Raw genomic sequence first — 20,963 nt, forward strand, 5'->3', positions numbered from 1 at the left:
CTTACTTATTATTTCAGGGAGAACAAGAAAAAGTTTAATGAAAACTATCCTACCTTGTCACATTTTCAGAGTTGCACCAAGCATAAATAGTTGACATTATTTAAGACTTGAACATTGCATGAAGGATCTCAAGTTTTTCATGATTGTACTAATTCTCTAATGTAGAGCCTCAAATGTTGCACAGAAAACACCCTGGAAAAAACATATGCCACATTTTTCCAAACAGAAAATCTTTCCCCACTAAAATATTTTAGATGTTTCCATTGACATGAAATGAAGTGAAAGATATTTCTGCATGCACTACATTTGTTAAGATTCTAGCCAGTATAAATTTTCTGTTATATTCTAACAGTTTTGCCAAAAGTAAAGGATTTACACTTTAAATATATTTAAAAAGTATTCCCTCCTTTAAGTATTCTCTAATAAATTTTAAGATGATTTTTCTTGGTAGAGGGTTGTCTCATTTACTTCAGTCATAAAATTTCTATAATGTGTAAAATCTCTGATAATTTCACGAATTGATATTGTGGGTAATGCATTTGTCACAAACACCTTATTTGTAAGTTTTATCTCATGTATGACTTCTCTGATGCCTTCTGAGACTACCTATACGGCTAAAGTATTTGTCACATTCAGTGCATTTGTAAGGTTTCTCTCCTGTATGAATTCTCTGGTGAATTTTCAGACTGCCTTTTTCAGTAAAGCATTTGTCACATTCTCTACATTTGTAAGGTTTCTCTCCAGTATGAATTCTCAGATGTGTACTAAGATGGGATTTACTGGGAAAGCATTTGTCACATTCACTACATCTGTAAGGTTTCTCTCCTGTATGAATTCTCTGATGAATATTCAGATTGCCTTTTTGGGTAAAGCATTTGTAACACTCACTACATTTGTAAGGCTTCTCTCCTGTATGAATTCGCTGATGAATTCTGAGTTTGCCTTTTTCAGTAAAGCATTTGTCACATTCAGTGCATTTGTAAGGCTTCTCTCCTGTATGAATTTGCTGATGAATTCTCAGTTTACCTTTTTCAGTAAAGCATTTGTCACACTCAGTGCATTTGTAAGGTTTCTCTCCTGTATGAATTCGCTGATGAATTCTCAGTTTACCTTTTTCAGTAAAGCATTTGTCACACTCAGTGCATTTGTAAGGTTTCTCTCCTGTATGAATCCTCTGATGAATTCTCAGATTGCCTTTCACAGTAAAGCATTTTTCACATTCACTACACTTATAAGGTTTATCACCAGTATGAATTCGCTGATGAATACTAAGTTGGGATTTTTGGGCAAAGCACTTGTCACATTCACTGCATTTGTAAAGTTTTCCTCCTGTATGAAATCTATGCTGCATCTTAAGATTGAATTTTTGTTTAAAACATTTTTCACATTCACTACATTTGTGAGGTTTCTTTCCTGGATAGATGCTCTCCTGACTTTGAAGACAGTCTCTCTGGGTAAAGCACTGGTCAGTTTCACTACCTCTGTAAAGTTTCACTCCACTACAGTTTTTCTTTACCAATGGTTTATGTTTAGAGAGAAAAACCTCATCAAATTCTGTATTTCTATTCTGTTCTTTCTTTCCTATGTGGATTCCGTGATTGAGACTAATTACTGAACATACATTTAAACTGCTTGCACATTCTTTATACATGCAAACATCTTTGGTGTTCCCAGTTTTAGGTATCTTTAGGTTTGAGAATTGAAGAGATGCATCTCTGAGGTTAGTTTTATGAGGTGTACTTTGGGTAGATTCATGAATCCTTTTGCTAAGTTCATTGCATGTAGAAGACTTCTCTTGGATATTCACAGGCTCATGGACACTGTACAGTGTGTCTTCATCTAAGACCTTCTTATAATTTCCGCATATGGGGTGATTTTCTGAAAAAAAAGTTCAATTAGGGATGTCAGGCATTACTTATATGAGTATGAAGTGATTCAATAACCAGTGTTGGCTGAAGTTCTACAGTCTCATGGACTTGTGCTCTCAAGAGGTTTTTTTTTATCATTACATGGATCCTTAGAAGGACCTCAAATCTGACCTATATCAAATGATAGGAAATGATAAGTGCCTTCTAAAACTTATTTTAATATTGTATCTCCTACCCACCTCAAAAATAGTAACCCATAATTGCTCCTGCTTAAAGGAAATACAGGGGCAATGAGTGGATCAGAGACGGAAGGACAGTCCATTCAGCCACTGCCCCACCTGGGGATCCATTCCACATGCAGACAAGAAACAAAGACAGGATTGCTGACACCATTAAGTGCTTACTGACAGGAGCCTGTTATTGCTGTCTCCTGTGAGGCTCTGCCAGCACCTGAACAACATAAATGGATGCTTGCAGCCAACAGTTGAACTTACAATGGGTCCCAAATAGGGGAGTTAGGGGAATGATTGAAGTGTCTGAATGAATTTGCAACCCGATTGAAAGAACAAAAATATCAATCAACCAGATATTCCTGGCCTCCCAAGGACAAAATCACTAAGGATTTTAGTACACACGGAGGGACTCATGTCACTAGCTATATATGTAGCACAGGATTGCCATATCTGACATCAATGAGAGTTGGGGTCCTTGGTCCCGTGAAGGCTCAGTGACACAGCATAGGGAAATCCTAGTGCAGTGAGTGGGCATTGCGGGGTGGGTGGAGGAGCACTCTCATAGAAGTAGGGGGAGGAATCAGAGGAAGGTTGTTTACAGAGAAGAAACATAAAAGGAAGAAAACATTTGAAATGTAAATAACCACTTGGGAGGCAGAGGCAGGTGGATTTCTCAGTTCAAGGCTAGCCTGGTCTACAGAGTGAGTTCCAGGACAGCCAGGACTACACAGAGAAACCCTGTCTCGAAAAACCAAAAAAAAAAAAAAAAAGAAAAAAGAAAAGAAATGTAAATAACATTACCAATAAAAAATTAGAAGATTGTACCTTGCAGAAGCTAGGACAAATCAGTGATCGATCTTATGAATTAAGTGATCGATCTAATGAAAAAGTAGATTTCTAAACAATGTATCACTAATATTATGGTTACAATTTGATTCAGAGTGACAATGTGTAGCTACGGTTAAGTATATATTCATGATGCAACTGACATTGACATGAAAAGCAGTAAATAGTTTTATTTCAGCATCCTAAATGAAAGGATAAAAAATCATGTCCCAGAACTAAACCAATTGTCAAAAAGTAAATAAAAAATTTCTCCATAACACCAGCTCTATATACACTTGAAGCCTTTTGCAGTTTTTAAAATCATAAATGAGGGAACATTTTAAAGCAATAGTAAGATTAAAATACTACAACTATTATATGTATAGAAATATAATTCCATGTTCTGAATATTTATATTTTTGAACTTGAAAAACTTGAATTAAGCAGATTAGTGGTAAGGAGAGAGCTCAGAGAATATTGCACTGATTACTCTTCCAAAGAAAACAGAGTGATGTAAAAAAAATACAATGAAAGATTATGATTTTAACCAGAAAAATTACGATTTTCCCTCTTTTGGGGGTCTGTAGACACTTCAGAGAGTTTGCATGAACACAAAATGGGAACATTCAGTGAAAGAATCAGGATGTCAAGAAGAAGTACATTCTTACCCACAAACAATAGATTCCTGTAATTCTCTAACATCACATCCATGTACAATGCCCTCTGAGCAAAATCGAGACATTCCCATTCCTCCAGTGAGAAGTCCACAGCCACATCCTTAAAGGTTAATGAACCCTGGAATAGAAAATTACTTATTTCCTACTGGATCAAAAGCTTTCCTTCATTAAAAAAGAATTAATTAAGATATACTTTGTGATACAAATGATTGAACAAAATATTGAAGCATGAATGTTTTCAAAAAGTTCTATGGAGAAGTGTCTGAAGTTATGAACTGCTGCTCTTCCACAGACAATCCATACAATGACTTACTAGAATGTTCCCATTTAGAAAGGCTCTTACCTTTGTAAATTTTCTTTAGCTTACTAAGACCTTAGCAATAAATGAAAGATTGGCCACTATCACTGCATTTGAAAATTTTGTGTGCAGTTTGATTTGTAGACTATCTTTTAAAGTCCTCTATTATGACATTTGTTTCTCAGCACCCACAATGCACTACACAATGGAATGTTAAAACTAGTTCTTTAAAATCCAGTGATCTCTTCTGATGACTACTGGCAGGAGGAATACACAGAACATATGCATATATTCAGGCAAAGGTAATCAACACATATTGAAGACAAATGAACTTTAACTATAATAAAAACTACTTCATAAGACACTCATAGACTTCCTTGTATTTCTATTTCTCTTAAAGTGCATGATATTGAAAGGTATAGAAAATTTATAAAAGACATAGAAAGTTTTTATGACCCCTTGACCTGAGCCAAAAATGTAGGCCAGCTGGTTGAGGAGTTCTAGGTTCTAAGAACTGGCTAACCATAAAGTCGATAGTCGAGCAAGATTAAATTCCTGAAAAAAAAAAAAACAAAAGGCATGTACAGGGTGTTTCCCACATGACTAAATAATGGGCTGAGACTTTCCACTATTTTTATGATGTTCTTCCTTGGTTTCCCCCTCATCCCCCTTGTTTGTGGTTTTTTTCCTTTAAATACCCTTTTCCCCTGGCCTCTGGGCCAACACTCCTCTGCCCCTGCATGGGTTACAAGTCTCAGCCTCAGTGGAATGATCCCAAAATAAAGCCTCTTGCTGTTTGCATTGAGTTCAGTGTCTTGTGAGTTACTGGGTGGCTGTGACATCCCGAGACTTGGGTGAGGATCTACCCTTTCGGGAGTCTTTCAATATAATTATTTCAAATGCAGTAATCATTTACAGAATGTAACATATACATTTGATATCTAGATGCAGCAACGTAACTTTATGAAATATGGCTTGATTTCAAATAAAATCCCAATGCCACATCATAGATTGTCAAATTATGATTTCAAGAAACATGCTTTCAAATTTTGCAATGCACAACTGCTAAAATGTGGACACTTGCTTATTCCTGTGTACAGATGCATCTCACTTGTCTGTATTACAACGTATCCATGTAACAATCTGAGGACTAAGTAGAACATTACATCCTTTCTAGATCAAACTGGTAGAATATGAAATGCAGAATTAATGAATGAACTAAATGTCAGAATTCTTTCTGAAACAGAGTAAAACTGACAAAAACTGACACAACAGGGCAAACATTCAACATATCATATTATGCAGAAAATCAAATGCTTTGGGAAGTTATTTTATGAGAATTTATTCAAAACAATAAAGTAGTAATACCAGTATTTGAGAGCATTAAAATATTCAATATTTTATAGAAGTTGGCATAATCAATAAATATAATAAATATTTCATAAATTCCATATGGTCTTTCATTACAGATTGACTAGATACGTATGTCTGAATAAGTGGCATAAGTGGCAATGCATTCCAATGAAGTAGAATTATTTTCGTTGATAAAATTTTCATTTTCAAATTGAAGGAGAATTATACTAATTCTTCATGAGTATTTAATAACTATTCCTCATAATATTAACTATTTAAAATTTCAATCTTCTATTTTCAACCTTATTTAATTTTCTTCAGTATTTGACCACTTATGTATCAGAATTGTAGAGATGATCTATAATTCTTCCTTTGTTCATGAAAACTATAATACACTGATTATATATTGTCTCTATTACAAATGAGCCTCAAAAATGTAAACCTGAGCATGGAAAAATGACTAAGAGGTAAAGGTACTTGCTGCTTTTCCATAGAAACATAATTTCATTCTTTCTAAACATATTGCAGCTCACTGCTATGTCTGACGTCAGTCAGCAGGAATTAGTGCTGCACTAAGGGTTTTAGGAGCATAATGTATAATTCAGTGTACATAAAATATTCAGATGAACACTTATATACTTAAAATTGTATTGTAATGAAAAATAGAATCATTGCTACAACCCTTCAGTTATGTAATTCATACTTTGGATATACAAGAATAACACAGGTTCTATCAAGGCTTCTTCTTGCTAAAGAACCAAACAAAAAAATTTAGGAAAACTATTAATTTATGTTTGAAAATTAAGGGTTTATATATAGCACCAAGGTAATGCCCCGTAGAAAATTCTCACTAATGTATTTCATGTGGTGAAAAAGAAGGTGAAGACCATAGAACCACTTCTGAAGATTAAAATCATAAAGAAAGGAAAATAGACATTTCTATACTGAGAATTTACCACAGGAGCTGTATCTCTGCTGAAACAAACAGATTCCAGGTCTCAACATGTCAATGATTACTGTGTGACAGAAAATGTCAAAAAGAGTTGTCAGAATACTGAAATCTGCATCAGCTCACAATCACATCATTGGCAAAAGAAAGACAATTTCCATCCATCATCTGTGCCTCTAGAGAGCTAATACATTTACTGTTAGGATTCAACACATTGGGTCCCTCAGAATTTTACTCTTCTATAAATTCTACTCTTCCACATATTGCTTAGTGATGCGAATTTCAACGTATTTCCATATCCACATTCACAAGCTTGTGTCTGGAAATCAGACCATCCATGAAATACAATTGATGTGACACAAGAGACCTTACTTCCACAGTAATATAAAAGGACAAAACTTTATCCAATATAGAAAATACCCATCAATATATTCTTGAGAATCATTTTTAATAGATGCTGTTAGAAACCAGCAGGTCTCCAGTCCATGGGAATTTTTATGTCCTCACAGTATAAAATCCAGCAGAAATATGAAGATGTTATATACATGAAAAAAAATCATTTTCATTATCACAGAGGAAAATGAAGATCATAGAAAAGAAGCCCTTAGATCACATTTCACATATAATTAATCTTTTGAATAGATTGAATAAAAAACAGGATTTTTAAGAAATGTGGACAGGACACTGACCTTTGGAGTGTTTATGAAAGAAGCACTCATTCTTTTTGTTTGTCTTCTCCTAGGTGCTGTGTGAGGAACAAAGATTGGAATTCTTGAAATTTCACATCAAGGATTGAACAATTCAAAGATGAAAGAAATATGACTCTATTACAGACAATGGTAAGCCATATTTTAAAAGAATCATTAAAAGGAAAACGATACCAGCTATCTTTACAACATTTTTACAGACATGACAGCATGTGATTATTTGTGTCCTGATATGAGTATAACCCGAGAACTATTTCTAACCTCAGAAATTACCAGGCACAAACATAGAACACATGTTATCCTGCTGTAGAACACTAACACTCAGGGTAATTACTGAAAATGCACCTTCCTGGGACTAGAGTCAAAGACAAATATCTGGTTCGTGCCTAAACTGATTTCTAGAATTGAATGGAGTTTCATTATTAATCACACTAGAATAAAATATCCGAGTCTTTGATGAAAGTCTAGATCATTCTATGCGGAAGATAAATTATATGTCTTTTCCATTTGTGTCCTGTTGTCTTGGAATACAAAGGTTCTATCTCATACATATGTTCTAGTTCTACATGAAAGTAAGAATGATTGGCATGGGTCTCCTGACATAAATACCCATACATATGCATACATACATACATACATACATATACATACATGTGTTTACACATAAATAAAAACATAAGAACTCATTCTGACTTTTGAGATATTATTACTATGAAAAGTGCTAGCCGGGCGGTGGTGGCGCACACCTTTAATCCCAGCACTTGGGAGGCAGAGGCAGGCGGATTTCTGAGTTCGAGGCCAGCCTGGTCTACAGAGTGAGTTCCAGGACAGCCAGGGCTACACAGAGAAACCCTGTCTCGAAAAACCAAAATAAATAAATAAATAAATAAATAAATAAATAAATAAATAAAAATTGTTTAAAAAAAAAAGAAAAGTGCTCATGATCATGGTATCAGCAAATATGCAGCACATTTTAAGTATTTCTTTCATCTTATGTTTCTCTCATGTCAAATATTTTTCTTGGTGTTTAACAGGTACATAGTTTCTTTCTATGACCCTGGATTACAAGTTTAGATTGACACTTAGAAAGAGCAGATGAATGGAATACTGTAGAAAATCATATAAAATAATGAGAATTGATGAGGAAAATGATAATTTTCTAGAAACAATTCAACAAGTCAACTTTCAATGTCATAACATTAAGCCAGACAATAAGGAAGTGCTGACACCAAGGCACTCAGTGTTTCTTCAAACATTGTAGAGGACTAAAGAGATGCACCACTAAATTCTCAAATGTACAAAGAGAAAAGTAACAGTCCATATGCACCAGCATACATTGAAAGAAGCTTCTCTCTAATGGATGGAGAAAGTGAACTCAACTTGATTTTATGCCAGAGATGCAAGACTATTTCAAGAGTCACAAGCCAGACAAGACAAGGTTCAAAATATGAACAGTGAGAGAAGGCTCACAACCATGTCAATATAATTATAAAATGCCTGGGACAAAATATCACAGAGGATCACTAGAAAAGCTCTGTATATTGTGAGAACAGAAGGAACATTCTTTAGTCTACTGAAGACAATAGCCAAGATCTTAAACCTATCAGTACAAAAAATAAAGACAGCTGTCATCACTCAATTGTTTTAGAAGAGAGACAAGGATGTGCAAAGCATTCAAACTAACTCATCACAGTGCAGCAGTACTTACATAGAGCTCCAATGGTAATGTCTACATAGGAATAAGAAACAACAGTGTTCCAATGAGTACAGTGTGTCTGATATACAGCCAGAAAAATGCTGATGCTGTGACCTTCAGGACAGTACTTAAGGCTGTGGGATGGAACTCTTAAAACATGAGTTGAAGAATATATAAATTAGTATAAGAACTATTCTTTAGAGGATTTCTCAACAATGCAAAACATAAAGGTACAATATGAATTATATTAGGGGATCCATGGACCTGAAAGAACAGAAGCAGCTGCACTAATGAGACAGTAAAGGGAAAAAACAGTTAAATAAAAACAAGGTTCATGGTGCAAGTAATAAAGGATCACCAGGAAGTGAGGAAGTGATGATCTCAGAACAAAATCCCACTCAGTTAAGCTTTCTGTTTCTGTTTAAAAGGAAAGGCAGGTTTCTGAGTTCAAGAACAGCCTGGGGAAAAATAAGTTCTACGTGAGGAAAAGGTTACATCCAGGTATAACGGGAAAGGCCTTTAACCCCAGCATTCAGTAGACAGAGCCATACACACCTATGAGTTCAAGATCTATGAACAGAGCAATTTCCAACAGCAAACTTAATGAAGGACTTGAAAAACAGGTACCTAATATCTCACTTAAACATAGCCTCTATGTCTTTACCTGGCAACCAGAAAGCACACACAAGCAAACTACATATGAAATGTTAATTTTTTTTCTTTTCTTTTCTAAGAGTCAAGGGACTAATGCTTCAAAATGCTGACTTATAGGATAATCAGTAAGAACCTGGTGTAAATGATTGACAGGATTTGGATTCCTAACGAAGTAGCTTCAGAAAGTCAAAAAATTGGCTTCCATTTGCAAAATCGAGCTATCTAGAGACCTGTCTCCAGCAGAGGACAGAGCTCTCAGCTTGCTTCCATCATGAACTCAAACTCATTCTTCTACCACTCTCCATCACTCCTTAGGAAACTTTCCCACCCGAGGCAGGTCCTCTGGATCTGTCCATTAGGACCACTCTTCAAAATCTCGACCTATATGAAACATAGCTACAGGAAGAGGGAAACATGGAGAAGAAGAGACTTCTACTTCCAAAATAAAAAGGCAAGAACAAAGTCATTAAACAGGACATTACTTAATGATTTTAAATAGAGGTCTGCAGCACAGTATCTATCCCATCAATATCTAGAGAAAATTCTTACCGATATAAACCACATGATACAATATAGATGTGGAGATCAGACTGCTTACACCTGTTCCAAAACTGTTGTCAGCTTTCCTAGATGTTAAAACATAGTTAGAATCCACCTCATTTCATGTGAACTGCAGACACAGTACATGTAGTTACAAGTGTATTGTACTTTCTTACAGAACAAACACATCATGCAATGTCTCATGTTGCATGACAAATATCATGGATTTCTTCAGTATTGTAAACTTGTCATCATATCTACTAATTACCATTCACAACACTGTCTAATGAACAATATCTGTGTCTGTGTATATTCTGATATACATAATACATAATATAATTTTTGTTTTCAAATATTTGCTTCTGTTTACAAGCTTGTGGTGTAGAGGTAGACCAGCTTTGTATGATGTCTTTCTAGTGTTCTTCTTCTTTGTGTTCTATGCAATATTATCCTTTTAGCATTAGTATGAATTTGCCTAAGGACAGGAGAATGCTATGATGCTAATGTGTTCAGACCTCAGACACTGTTAGAGGAAACTCTTCTGGCTTCAGTCTGAGCACAATCTTGATGTGTGTTCTACTTTTTTACCTAGATGTTGATTTTTTCACTTGTTTCTACAGCTCATCATTTCTTCATTGTGATGCATTTGTGTATAACCACAGTCATAATTATTCTTTACAGTGTCCTCTTTTTAGCTCTGGTTCTAATACATATACATATAATCTTTTAGTTTAACTCAGCTGAACAATATTTTTTTACAACTTTAGTGTCTTTGTAAAACTCTTGTGGAGCCTTAGCTTACTGGAGACCCCATGAGAGAACCATGTGGAGATGTAACTTAAGGCCAGGCACAGCAATTCAGTGTCTGAGAGAGGAGTCAGAATGAATAGCTCAGTCAGGAGAGGAGTTTGATCCTGAATAGCTGAGTTGAACCAGCCAGTTAAGACTTGAGAAGGAACAAGAAATGGGGAGCTTATTCAACAGGAAATTTCAGAGGCTGAAAACACACTAGGACTAGATAAGATTGTATGGAGGCTAGAGGCTTCCAGGACTAGAGGACCAGGCCTAGGTAAATAGATGGAGGCAGTAAGCCTCCCAGACAACAATTAATAAAAGGTACTTTTACAGCCTGATGGTAACAATTAGACATTGCTCAGTACAAAAGCTCTCAAGAATGTAAGTAGACAAGAAAAATACCTAAGAATAACAAAGGCATAGAAAAACAAAAAGTAAACATTACGGAAAATCTCAACAATAATTATTCCATTCTAATAATGCCTAATGTTATATGTTGTGTAAGTGAAAAAAAAAATTCAATGAAGGAAAACATTTCCAGTGGACAGAACACATTATTCAGAATAATCCAATAAGCAAGTTTAAAGGCGATAGAAGGGAATCCACTACTGACATTTGCTGCAGGTATAAATGGCCATTGTCATGCACCCACTTCCTGAGGCTGCTTTCAGTCTGTGTAAAAGAAACTGTTTTCAATGGGCAACAGTCATTTCAGAGACTCAAAACTAATGAAATATTGAAATAAACTCACTGGTGACCGCACTGCCTATACTGGGAAATCCATATCACCACACTTACTATTATTCTCAGTGAAAACTTCCAGAAGCATTATTGAAATAGTATTAGGCAAGACCAAGTTCATGTTCTCTTCTACTGACAGGGGAGAACCACCCCACCCCTTGTCCAATCCTGTAACACACCTAGATCCTTTGTTAGTCCTCTGGCCTTACCATTCAGGTCTCTCACCATTGATTTAATTGTGAGCAGATATGGCTGAGAAGAGGAAGACCTGAATATGGGAAAACATTTGTCACAAAGTACCTGGAACTTTTCATGAATCAAAAATGAAACATGAGTACATGTGACAAAGGATATACATGAATGAAACAGAAGATTGAAAAGATGATGTCTCTTTTTCTCTGAGAATTTCAGTTTACTCTATAAGATATGAGACTCCTTCACACAGGTCACATACATTCAGAGTCCTTTTCCTAGGAACACTGAAGAGGAGCAAAAAAAGACTGCAAGACACCTATTTTGACCAACACAATAAAGATAGCTGAAATCCAACAAGAGCTGTCTCCAACTAGGGCTGGCCAGGTCTCAAAGAAACTCAGGACAAATGGCTGACTGGGTGCCTATTAACATGTCAATCTGGACATTGTTGCCTAAGTGCTTTTTTTTTTTTTTACTCCTAGTTCCTCTCTTGGCCAGCCCCTCTATCTTGACTTCTTTCATCAATACCCCTCCCACTCCTCCCATGGGCTGGTTATGTCTGGACCCAGCTAGATACCTCTGATTGTTTTCTCCCTCAAACTGTAAAGTCCAAAATTAACCCATAAGCACCACAGGCCCCAAAACCAGGTACCTTCCTGAAAGTACTGCTGCTGGTTGCATGTATTAGGAAAACATGAATTCTCATTATAAACTAACTTGCTTTATCTGATTGTCTTTAGAATCCCTTGTAGCATGTGTCCAAAGTTTATCTCTTGGTCAAGATGTAATTGAATAAAGCTTGCCCCCATGGTGGAAGTGGTCTTTCTCTGGTGACATTCCTGGTTTACAGAAGCTACAATATTTCTTCTCCTCGGCCAGACTTTTCAGAAGACCTGACTTTTTTTTGTTCCACAAATAACTAATCCAAAGAAGACACATTTCTGAAGGCTGTATTTAAATCAACGAGTACATATACCTCAGTGTAAAATTAATGGACTGTATGACTTCACTCAGCAAATGTTAATATTTACAGGAATATGATGGTGCTTTACAATGTACATTTTCTGAATCAGTCAAATCTGCACTGGATCCTCATATGACTCATATCTACAAAGCTCTCTAGAGGAATACACAGTCATTCTCCTGGGAAAAAGGCTACTCTCTTGAAATGAAAAATGGAGCAAAAGAGAAGTTAAGAATGCATGGGTGAGTTGGGCAGGGGTGGTACATGCCTTTAATCCCAGCACTTGGGAGGCAGAGGCAGTTGGATTTCTGAGTTTGAAGCCAGCCTGGTCTACAGAGTGAGTTCCAGGACAGCCAGGGCTACACAGAGAAACCTTGTCTCGAAAAATGATAAAACAAACAAACAAAATGCATGTGTGAATCTGAATTTGGGGAACTTTATTACTACTCTAGCAAAGAGAATCTCCATGTACAAACCACAGATACTGCAAATAATCTACAAGATTATTTCAGAAGAATATTCTGGAGACCACAAAATTAATTAAACATAAAGATGAACCCCAGTCCATAGTGTTATGCCCAGATCATGAAAACCCTATAATTTTCAAGAATCATCTCTGATGGAATTCACAGGAGGGGTATATTCCAGCTTAGGATGGAAAGGTTAGTTGAGTGACCACATGGTTTAGGGAAAGGAATTTTTTCAAGGAAAAAAACACAAGTGGGGGTGTCTAATTTTTGCCATTATATGTTTGGGTAAGAGGTTTATGGCAAGTTGACCTTTGAAGTGAATGGTCTGCTTTAGGCTCCAAGGCCACAATGGCTCTGGCCTGGCATCTAGAGAACATCTGCCCATCCATTAAGAGCTTTTACTGAAGAGGAGCAATTATCCCCCTTTGGTTCACAAGGCAATGTTGCTAGAGTTGCTAGGGAATGGTGCCTCCTGAGGGAAAAATATGCAGGAAAAGGAGGGTTGCTAGGGAACACTATCTGTTGAGGGCAAACTACTCAGGAAAGAATGTAGCAGGGCCTGTAACTCTTGGCAGCTACAGCTGGTCAGAAATATCCTCTCAACTTGAAACCTGATTTTTGGTATAAACTTAGGCCTCCAAGGCTGGCTTAGGTTTCTCATTTCTTAATATGATCTCAAACTTCCTGACGACTGTAAGATATTCGGAACATAATAGTGAGAGTAGCTGCAGAAAATGAGCCCCTGCTCCACACCCAGGTTCAAGGACAAACAGCTGACTGTTAACTGCCAGAATGTTCACACAGCAACAGTAGCTTAAGATAGTTGTCTGGTATGTCAAATGCTTGGCTCTAGTCTCCCACCACGATGTTCTGACCATGAGAACAGCCAAGAAATCATGGGATTTTTTTTATCACTATGGATTGATTCCTTGGAGTAACTCCTGGATCCACCCAATATTCAAAAGCTTCTTGTTACATGTTTTTAGTAAACCCACCTACTTCACACTCTTAATTACTTAGCTTCCCAGTTCCTCTCTGCTGTTTCTATTTGTTTGTTTGTTTTTCTTTGTCTTAGTGCTTCATTGCTTGTTTTCATTGTTTTCTTAAACTCATCTCATCATGCAGGTATACCCACCCTCCCCATCAGGAACCACTCCCGCAACCCTGTTGCAGGCTGACTTCACACAACTACAGCTGTCAGGATGCACAGGAACTACTGTGCACAGCTTCCCACAAGCTGGCTGCCAGTCTAGACCTGAACTGGATGTAGTTAGGACACTGCACCTGGGTTCTGAACCCTTCAGATATATGAGATCCTGCCTAACTTCTCACATTGTGTGTCTACCCCCTGGTCTAAAGATGCACAAAAGAAGGCAATTACCTCTGAATGCTGATGCTCAGGACAGATTCCCAAACAGAGTAAAACTAAGATAAAATTACTTGGTTCAAACATTATAAAATATATGTATCCTTTAAGGAGGGAAATTTACAGAATATACAAGATACAGAACTGAAAATCAAAGTCCTGATCAAAGAGATCAATGCTTATAAATCATGTCAATCAACTAAAAGAGGACAGGAAGAAAATGATTCTGACTTGTGGACAATAATAGCAAATGTCTGAAGGAAACGAGACAACAATGTGAGATAATGAAAATTTGGTTCAATAGTTGCTTAGAAACTTTCAAATTAAATAAATAAATATCCTGAAAAGCAAATGCAGTAAGGAAAATAATAATGACTCACAGAGAACCTCTGGGAGACAGTATGTCAGACTTGAAGAAAAGGTAGACGAGCTGGAAGCTTCAGTCAAAAAAATGATGAATTAAAATAATGTGAGGTTAAGGCACAATATTATTTACTAGTTGAATTTCCTAAATCTCTAGAGAATCTACCTAGGAAATCAATTCTTTTCATGATTATGAGGCCCAGGATTCTCAGGAGACTTCTAAGGTTCAAAACCTGTTGTGATGATTGTGACAGATTAAAAAGGATTCCAGCTCAGTGAGGAGGTGAGAGCTCAGAAACACTTATTGGCATAGATAAGACTGAATGGAGGCTAGAGGCTTACAGGACTAGGCCTAGGTTAATAGACAGAGACAGTAAATCTGCCAGACATCAATTGGAATAGGAGAATACAAGTTACTTTTACATACTGTTGGGGGCCGACTTTTAGCAGAAAGCGGCTATCAGCTTTGCAGCCATCTTGAGCCATATACCCTGACATGAAACTTGAATTACAATAGCCTACAACAGCTGAGAACACTCCGATAATCTTGGTTTAGATACCTTGAGATTAAAGGTGCGTGACTTAGAAGTATAGAGATCAGAGTTAAAGACAAGACCTAAGGGCATGATTAAAGGTGTAACTTAGAGGCGTGGCTTAGAATCAGACTATAGAAGACAGAACCAGACATCAGACGAGAGAGAGAGATTCATACACATCAGACATTAGGTAGAATCTGCCCTCACCCTCGCTCTTGCTGAACCCCGACCTGCAGACCGGAGCAGCAGCTTGGGCCGGGATACAGTGGCCACCCAAACGTGGGTCGGCCCGGGCCTCAACATTTTGCCTGGGCTGCAACATTTATTTTGGCCACCCCAACTTGGGGCTAGTGCGGTCCCCAACAACATACATTTGAAAAATCTAACATTGCTCAGGGTAAAAGCTCTCTAAAATGTAAGAAGAAACATATCTCACAATACTAAGGCAAAGAGACACAAAACTAAAGGAAACAGTTCAGAAAAGGTTAACAGAAATTATTCCCCTCTAATCAGGACTAATGCAATACAGTGCATCACTAAGAACACCAAAGTTCAAGGACAGGAAAACATTTAGAGTGGAACATTAGGTGATTCAAAAAGCAAGTGGCCATTCTTTGGAGAAACAACTCAGATCAGAACATTCACTCTGTCAACTTGTATCTGGTGACAGCATTCTTAGTATCAAAAACTGTTATGCAAATTTGGGAAGAGGGCACAGCTATCAATGGCCTAACCTAGATTTGCATCCTGTGTGCTACAATCTCAATCTGCCAAACAAGGTATGGCCACTGGTATAGTAGTGGCAAATCTATCTGTGGGTAACAGAGGGTTTTCTGGTTCAAGCAGAGGCCAGCTTCACAAGAAAAAAAAAAAAAAAACATGGATTAAACGGAGAATGTGGCTAAAATCCAATAAAGAAGGTCACAGGCTCTAGGAGAGATGGATTATTGACATTTGCTTCATGTGTAAATGTCCATTGTCACACCCATTGCCTGATACTGACTTCAGTCTGGGTAAAAAAAAACTTAGTTTTCAGTACACAACAGCTATTTCAGAGCCTCAAAACTAATCAAATATTGACATCAACTGACCCCTGACTGCACTGCCTACTATGGGACATCCATGTCATCACATCTAATATTATTCTCAGTGAAGTTTTCAGGAATCATTAATGAAATACAATCTGGTAAAACCAAATTCATGACCTCTTTCTACTGACAGGTGAGCCCCACCCCAACCCTTTGTTCAATCCTTCAACCATACCTGGATCCTTTCTCAGAGTCGCCTTGGCCTTTAGCATCCAGGGTTCTTAGTTTTGATTTACAGTTATGCAGATTTGGCTGAGCATATAGAGACCTGAAAATGGGAAAATATCATTCAGAAAGAACCTGGAATTAGTCATGGAATAAAAATGAAGGATGTCAACACCTGACAAAAAGATGAACATGAAGGAAAGAGAAGATATCGTGAAAATGTCTCATTTTCACTAAGGATTTCAGTTTATTCTATGAGATGTGAGAGTCAGTCTTACAGTGAACACAGATACAGGGTTATTTTCCAAGCAACATGGAGTAGGATCAAGGAAGACTGCAAGAAAACTATTGAGATCCCCAGAATACAGACTGTTGAACTTCTCCAACTAGAGGTCTGTGTAAAAAGCCCTGACTGCTGGGTGGTGGTGGTGCAGGACTTTAATCCCAGCACTTGGGAGGCAGAGGCAGGCGGATTTCTGAGTTCGAGGCCACCCTGGTCTACAGAGTGAGTTCCAGGACAGCCCGGGCTATACAGAGAAACCCTGTCTCAGAAAAAAAAAACAAAAACAAAAAACAAAACAAAACAAACAAAAAAAGCCCTGACTGCAGGATCTCAGCATTCCCACTCCTGCAAGAAGTCCACAGTGCAGAACTCAACAAACCATGATGTGCATGGGCAGGGTGCTTTTCATGATCCATGGAGCCATTTTTCTTAAGTAAGGGAGCAATTATAGTTATTTAAAAGGTGCTGTCTAGTTTTGTCCTAATCCATAGTAAGTTTCATATCTATGAAAATGTCTTGGCCAGATTTCATTCTCTCACAGCATGCTGGGATGAACCTTAAAAGCATTCAAAGAAATTCAAGAACAGCTAACAGTGGTGCTATTAACATATAAATGCAGACATTGTTGCCTAAGTTCTTTCTTGTCTCCAGATTCTCTCTAGGCCAACCCTCTCTCCTCCCACCTCATCCTCAATACCTCTTCCCCCCTCCCCCACAGCTCATGACCTGGTTCAATCTGGACTGAACCAGATAACTATGACTGCTTTCTCTCTCAGACTGAAAAGCCAAAAACTAACCTCTAAGCACCACCAGCACAAGAACCACATATGTTCTTGGAATGCTGAGTGTTCATATCTTAGGAAAATAATAAAGCTTCATGGGAAACTACAATGGCCTCTAAAACCCTCAGTAGCTTGTGACCAAAGTCCATCTCTAGATCAGGATGTGATATTTAATAAAGCTTGCCCACATGGTGAAGTGTGTTTTCTCTGGCTACACTCAGGGTTAACAGAACCTACAATATATCTTCTCCTCAGCCATACCTTACTGCAATCCTGTCTTCATTTTCATTGAAACCTAAGGTGTAACATTAATAACTAAGCCTATGAAGACATATTTCTGAATGTTGTATGTATATGAAAGCCATCATATATGTCAGCCTATAATTCATGAAGAGTATAACTTACTCAGTAAATGTTGATTTTTACAGCCACGTGATGGTGGCTTATAACCTATATCAGGATAGAAAAAAGAAGTAGGCTTTAGGCATGAAAATAAAATATATTTTCCAATAAATCAAATCTGCACAGGTACCTCAAATGACTATTATCTATAAAGGTCTCTCAAATGCCTTTTCAAGCCCCTCGAATAAAGGTAATGAAATGGAAACCAGGGAATAGAAACGTTAGGAAACCCGGGTAAATTTGAATTCGAGCAGCTTTAAGACTTCAGTGAAGAGAAATCCCTTGTACAAACTACAGAGACTACAGAGGATCTGTAAGGTTATTTCAGAAGAAAATATTCTGGCAAACATAAAATTATTTAAAACATCACCATAAAACCCAGTTCCTAGGATCTCAAACTTCCTGACAACGGTAATATATCCTCCAACAGAATTTTGAGGGTGACTGCAGAAAATGCACCCCGCTCCACACCCCCGCACTGCCCCTGCCCATTTCCCAGCCTAGCAGCAACTCTGACCTGGCAGGTGACAGGATCAACTGCTGGATGTCCTAGGAGGCCGGCATGGCAGTTGCAGCTTGAGAAAGTTTTCAGGTATCTCAAGTACTCACGCGGTCCTAGGCTCCCACAACAACTTCCTAACCATGAGGCAGCTGAAGTATGTGGAGATGCTAAAATGGCGGAACTTCCTGTCACTGAGGCCTGGCTTCTTGAAGCAACTCCTTCTGGTCCCGCCCAATATTCAGCAGCTTCCTGTTATGCAATTCTTGTAAGCCAACCTACTTCTGGATCTTTTAATTAATTAGCTTCCAAATTCTTCACAGCAATTTTTGTTGGTTTGGATTTTTGCTTACTTGCTTACTTGCAATTGATTGTTTCTTTGGTTTTATTGTTTTGTTTTTCTTAAACTCATGATCAGAGAGGTGTGCCCACCCTCCCCAACAGGAACCACTCCTCCAACTCTGTTGCAGTCTGCTTTCCACACAACTGCAGCTGTCAGGATGCCCAGGACCTACTGTGCACAGCTTCCCCACAAGCTTGCTGCCAATCTAGAGGAGAAGTGGATGTAGTAGGACACTGTACCTGGGTTCTGAACCCTTCAGATACAAGTGATCCTGCCTAACTTCTCACATGCGAGTCTAGTGCCCAGGGCTAAAAATACACAAAAGACAACAATCCCTCTGAATTCTGATTCTCAGAACAGAATCTCAGAAACAAAGTAGAAGTAAAATAAAATGCTCTTGGCTCAAACCACTGACCCTATACATATTCCCTAAGGAGGGCAATTTATAAGATATCCAAGATTCACAACTGAAATCCCAGAGTTATGATCAAAGGAATTAAAGGCTATAAACCATGTAAATCCACTCAAAAAGGACATAAACAAAATGATTCTTGGGCAAGAAAATAATATCAAATGTCTGAATGAAATGAGGACAACAATTTTAATATGAAAATCGAGCTCAATAAATGATTAGAAACACCAAAATAAATTTTAAAACACCCAGAAACGAAAATGTCATAAGGCAAATAATAAAAACTCATAGAGAACCTGTGGGAGACAGATTATCACAATTAAAGCAAGGTAGAGGAGCTGGATGCTTCATTCAGAGAAAATGATGGTTTAAGACAGAGTTAGGTTAAGGCACAATATTATTTACTGCATGAAGTGAGAGGTAAAATAGAGAAAGTCCTTTAGAAATCTGTCCAGATTTTTCTCAAAAGACAAAGGGAAAGGAAACAAAAACTAGATATAGAACTACAATACAGACTGCACTGTTTAGCCATCTGCTCATAGATGGTTTTCTGATTGTTCTCTATAATTCTCTATGTACACACATGAACATCTGCATATGCTGGGGAAAGGAGAGTCCAGAATTTCTGCAGATTGCCTCTAGGCATAGAGAGAGGCCTGCCCTTCAAATTTTCTGCAGGTGTGGGAGGACAAATATTTACAAATGTAAGGCTGGTGATGGGCCATAGAAATGACAATATCGCAGGGCAGTGGTGGCACATGCCTTTAATCCCAGGACTTGGGAGGCAGAGGCAGGCAGATTTCTGAGTTCGAGGCCAGCCTGGTCTACAGAGTGAGTTCCAGGACAGCCAGGGCTACACAGAGAAATGCTGTCTTGAAAAAAAAGGAAAAGAAAAAGAAATGAAAATATCAAATCCTGCTAGCAATTATTTCTCTCCCAATATAGCAGTCAACATTTGAAAATAAACAGACACACCTTTATAAATGTTTAGAAAATTCATCTCAACACATGGGCAGAGGCTATGCAGGCCAGAAGAGGAAAATGGGACCCACAGGTTGGAATGTCACTGTGATGTAAACTACTCTGACCTCAAATAAAGAAGAATACACCTGCCCCAGGGCTATGAATGCTGAGATTAAGCAGCACTTGCATATTTTATGTCTATAGAGTCAAGCAATGTAATCACACTTTGTATTTCTAAACAACATAATTTATAATCTAAAAAAACTTTTTTACTGTCTTTGCATTTGCACTAACACAACACTAACATCCTAAGAACTAGAAACATCCATAAAATGTAGTTTATCTACAGAGGCAAAGGACCTTCTGGTCAAAAATAAGCTCTAGTGTAACCAGGAATCTAAAACCACAGGGCTTTCTCTTCAGTGGAAGAGAAGGACAGTCTTTTCTGTCCAGTAGTGAGGGAATGGATGTAGTAAGTAGCTTGGTGACCTGTGGTAGATGTGGTGCCAGACCACACCTGAAAGTCCTAGATTATTAAATTTGTCTCAGACTCTTCTTCTCTAGGTCTTTGTTTCTCAGTTAATACAGCAGAGCCTTGGGAAAGATGTGACAAGCACTTTATAGCTTGGTGTCCTCTACAGTATATGTTGGATCCTCCTCTAGTCCCTTCAGTTTTGGAATCCAACTTTATGAGTCACATGTGTTAGCATTCTGTCTAAACTTCATTCCCCACAGATATGTAGCAACAGCCAGGTATGCTTCTCCCCAGTTACCTGAAAACAGCCAGGTAGGCCTG

The 20,963-nt window shown here is 37.7% G+C and overlaps 1 protein-coding gene across 1 annotated transcript in view; it reads right to left on the bottom strand.

Moving 5' to 3' along the window:
• Positions 1-571: 571 nt before the first annotated feature.
• LOC117709600 (uncharacterized) overlaps positions 572-20,963 on the bottom strand; it is a 127,529-nt gene continuing 107,137 nt past the window's right edge. The window contains 1 exon segment of the mRNA XM_076933779.1: positions 572-1,319. Coding sequence (XP_076789894.1) covers positions 572-1,319 — 748 coding nt within the window.

This window comes from Arvicanthis niloticus, chromosome 5, assembly GCF_011762505.2.
Source record: "Arvicanthis niloticus isolate mArvNil1 chromosome 5, mArvNil1.pat.X, whole genome shotgun sequence".
In the NCBI taxonomy this organism is placed as follows: Eukaryota; Metazoa; Chordata; class Mammalia; order Rodentia; family Muridae; genus Arvicanthis; species Arvicanthis niloticus.